This window comes from Nansenia antarctica (assembly GCF_963989245.1).
Source record: "Nansenia antarctica genome assembly, chromosome: 6".
Taxonomy (NCBI): domain Eukaryota; kingdom Metazoa; phylum Chordata; class Actinopteri; order Argentiniformes; family Microstomatidae; genus Nansenia; species Nansenia antarctica.
The window spans coordinates 3,286,136-3,288,635 of record NC_137676.1 but is presented as its reverse complement, the minus strand read 5'-3'; the positions used below and the strand labels follow the sequence as shown (position 1 = coordinate 3,288,635).

The 2,500-nt window shown below is 43.6% G+C and overlaps 1 protein-coding gene across 1 annotated transcript in view; it reads left to right on the top strand.

Moving 5' to 3' along the window:
• Positions 1-2,500, top strand: part of smek1 (SMEK homolog 1, suppressor of mek1 (Dictyostelium)) — a gene marked incomplete at its 3' end in the record, with an annotated part of 19,233 nt that overhangs the window by 12,967 nt on the left and 3,766 nt on the right. The window contains 1 exon segment of the mRNA XM_080533500.1: positions 1-19. This exon segment is cut by the window's left edge and continues 98 nt beyond it. Coding sequence (XP_080389626.1) covers positions 1-19 — 19 coding nt within the window.

The following is a 2,500-nucleotide window of genomic DNA, read 5'->3' as shown; positions in this document are numbered from 1 at the left end:
GTCCCAGCAGAACGACGACGTGAGTACTGACTCCACCCACCTCCACCCTCACACACCCCTCCACCTCCTACATCCACCAGACCCTTCAACTACTTCCCTCTACTCACCAGACCCCTGCACTAGACTCCACCCCTCTACCAAACTAGATGATCGTCAATGTAGCTGCCTTGTCAATGTAGCTGCCTTGTCAATGTAGCTGCCTTGTCAATGTAGCTGCCTTTTCAATGTAGCTGCCTTGTCAATGTCTGCTGCCTTGTCAATGTCTGCTGCCTTGTCAATGTCTGCTGCCTTGTCAATGTCTGCAGCCTTGTCAATGTCTGCTGCCTTGTCAATGTCTGCTGCCTTGTCAATGTCTGCTGCTTTGTCAATGTCTGCTGCCTTGTCAATGTATGCTGCCTTGTCAATGTATGCTGCCTTGTCAATGTCTGCTGCCTTGTCAATGTCTGCTGCCTTGTCAATGTCTGCTGCCTTGTCAATGTAGCTGCCTTGTCAATGTAGCTGCCTTGTCAATGTATGCTGCCTTGTCAATGTCTGCTGCCTTGTCAATGTCTGCTGCTGTGTCAATGTATGCTGCCTTGTCAATGTAGCTGCCTTGTCAATGTCTGCTGCCTTGTCAATGTCTGCTGCCTTGTCAATGTCTGCTGCCTTGTCAATGTAGCTGCCTTGTCAATGTAGCTGCCTTGTCAATGTAGCTGCCTTGTCAATGTAGCTGCCTTGTCAATGTAGCTGCCTTGTCAATATATGTTGCTTTGTCAATGTAGCTGCCTTGTCAATGTAGCTGCCTTATCAATGTAGCTGCCTTATCAATATATGTTGCTTTGTCAATGTAGCTGCCTTGTCAATGTATGCTGCCTTGTCAATGTAGCTGCCATGTCAATGTCTGCTGCCTTGTCAATGTATGCTGCCTTGTCAATGTATGCTGCCTTGTCAATGTAGCTGCCTTGTCAATGTATGCTGCCTTGTCAATGTAGCTGCCTTGTCAATGTCTGCAGCCTTGTCAATGTAGCTGCCTTGTCAATGTAGCTGCCTTGTCAATGTCTGCTGCCTTGTCAAAACATCTATGTCCGCTGAGTAGGGGAGCGCGGGGTATGTTGTCACAAGCTGTCTTAACATTTACTGGGCACAATAGTATAAATGTCATACCAAATGAAAGAAGGAAGTCTTGGGGCCAATCCCAATTCCCTTTTCTACCCCTATGGCTCGTTTTCGAGTGTCACTCGATTCGAAGGCAAGGCCTTCGAACACGTCACAAGCCCTACCCCTTGAAATCTAAGCCCTATGAATTGGGACAGCCCTTCACGGCGCCTACGTCATCACGCGGTACGGTTGACGCGTTGTGTTGCCGGCGAATTCTCACATCTCGCAATGCCTTCTTCAGCTGTGTTTATTTCTGTTGCGTGTGCTATAAGCATCTATTTTCGTTTGTTTAGACGTTCCTTTTTTAGTCTCTTCCGTCAGCGATGTCTTTTTTGTGGACATCGCAATAATGACAATGAATTTAATGACAATGAATGACTCCAACCAAAACAACCAGTCCATCAGTAGTCATAAAGCGTTGTCCAAAAATCACGTTACCAAGCGCCTTTCTCAGAACAATTCGTCGTCTAGAATCCAAAAATCAATCCATCATAGTGGTGGTCAAAAACGTAGAAAGAGGATCTCTTGGGGACGCGGCCACATTTGCCCGTGAAGGAGAGATGACAAATAAGCGGAAACATTTCTCAGTAGAGTCGAACGGTGATAGATCATCATCCTTTACGCGTATCCTTAACTGTAGTTACATTTCGCGTGTCATATGCCATTAGACATGGAAATATGTCAATGCGCGGCTGTCATGCACAAATCAGCTTGTAACGTTAGACACACAGCACATCGGCATAATAACGTTTTGTTGTTGTTGTGCTTGTTATAAAGAAAAGGTCTATAATGCATTGAAATGACATTAGTACATCAGACATTAGACATCAGACATGGAAATATGTCAATGCGCGGCTGTCATGCACAAATCAGCTTGTAACGTTAGACACACAGCACATCGGCATGATAACGTTTTGTTGTTGTTGTGCTTGTTATAAAGAAAAGGTCTATAATGCATTGAAATGAATGATACAACCCATTAATAATATTACATAATAACAACTGCTCGGATTAGATTGCGGGTGGAAATAGGTCAAAATGCGCATCATGTACAAGTCAGCCGAACGTTTGATAGATAACTTTACATATGTGTACCATCATCCGCTGTCAAACGCCACAGGTAATAATTGATTTATGACTGTACATCTCTGAAATGCTCGACTGTCATGCAGCGTTGCGTTACTGTAACGTTAGACACAGCACCGACATAAAAGCGATTTTTGTGTTATGCGTGTTATAAATAAAAGGTCTATAATGCATTGTAATGACATTAAACTAAGACAATAAGATGGTTATCATAATTTTTCAAATCTTTATTAATAAGTAATTACAGAGAATTAAAATGACATTTCCGCATTGAATA